Source organism: Corvus kubaryi, unplaced genomic scaffold (assembly GCF_017639235.1).
Source record: "Corvus kubaryi isolate FWS band 111438036 unplaced genomic scaffold, C.kubaryi_AGA036_p1.0 37046, whole genome shotgun sequence".
In the NCBI taxonomy this organism is placed as follows: domain Eukaryota; kingdom Metazoa; phylum Chordata; class Aves; order Passeriformes; family Corvidae; genus Corvus; species Corvus kubaryi.
Genome location: NW_024581020.1, coordinates 34,069 through 35,014, shown reverse-complemented (window position 1 = coordinate 35,014; position 946 = coordinate 34,069). Strand labels below are relative to the sequence as shown.

Genomic DNA, 946 nt, shown 5'->3' with positions numbered 1-946 from the left:
CCCACTGCCCCTGGATTTGGGTGTTTGCACCTGGGATATTCCAGGTTGTTCCATTCCCTCTGGATTTGTGTTTGCACCTGCGATGCTCCAGGTTGTTCTGAATTTGGGTGTTTGCACCTGGGATATTCCAGGTTGTTCCGAATTCCAGGTTTCCCACTGCCCCTGGATTTGGGTGTTTGCACCAGGGATTCTCCAGGATTTCCTGGATTTTTGAGTTTGTGCACCCGGAATTTTCCAGGTCGTCCCTTGCCCCTGGATTTGTGGGTTTGCCCCAGCCGGGGTTTTCCCCTGCACTCCCAAGTACCCATCGGTGCCAGGTGTGTCCTGGTGCCCACAGGTGCTGAGGTGGCACCTCCAGGGGACAAAATCGGGGTAAAATCGAGTGGATGACGGGCACGGGAATCCAGGGAAGCCCTGGATCCACCCCACGGCGTTCCACCACGGCTGTGACGGACACGGGGCGCTGGCAGGCGTGGCTGCCCTGGCAGTGCCAGCCGGGCACCGGCAGGCACCCAGCGGTGACCCTGGTGACGCTGGTGTCCCCTCGCAGCCCAGTTCCCCAGCCTGCAGAGCAAGATGCGCGTGGTGCTGCGGGTGGAGGTGGAGGCCGTCAAGTTCCTCAAGGAGGAGCCCAACCGCCTCGATGGGCTCCTCAAGCGCTGCAAGACCGTCACCGACACCCTGGCCCAGATCCGCAGGTGAGCCCCGAGCCCCCCGAGGGCACGGCCAGCCCCCCTCAGGACCTCCTTTGTCCCCACAGCTCGGTGCCACCTCCTCTCTGCACGCCCCAAACTCTCAGGGCAGGAGGGCACCGGAGGGGTGGTGATAAAAGCTTCGTTTTTTCTGCTAAAGGACCCCAAAAACACCCTCGTGGTCCTCTCCAGGTGTGGGTGGAACCATCTTTTTCTATAAAAGCCTCATTTTTCCTCTAAAGGACCCCAAAAAC

General features: G+C 60.3%; 1 protein-coding gene across 10 annotated transcripts in view; it reads left to right on the top strand.

Moving 5' to 3' along the window:
* The window catches only part of SRCIN1 (SRC kinase signaling inhibitor 1), a 67,671-nt gene that overhangs the window by 53,450 nt on the left and 13,275 nt on the right, over window positions 1-946 (top strand). For all 10 annotated transcript variants that reach the window (XM_042020780.1, XM_042020779.1, XM_042020777.1 and 7 more), the window contains one exon: window positions 551-698. In XM_042020780.1, the coding sequence (XP_041876714.1) occupies window positions 551-698 (148 nt within the window). The remainder of the gene's footprint in view (window positions 1-550; window positions 699-946) is intronic.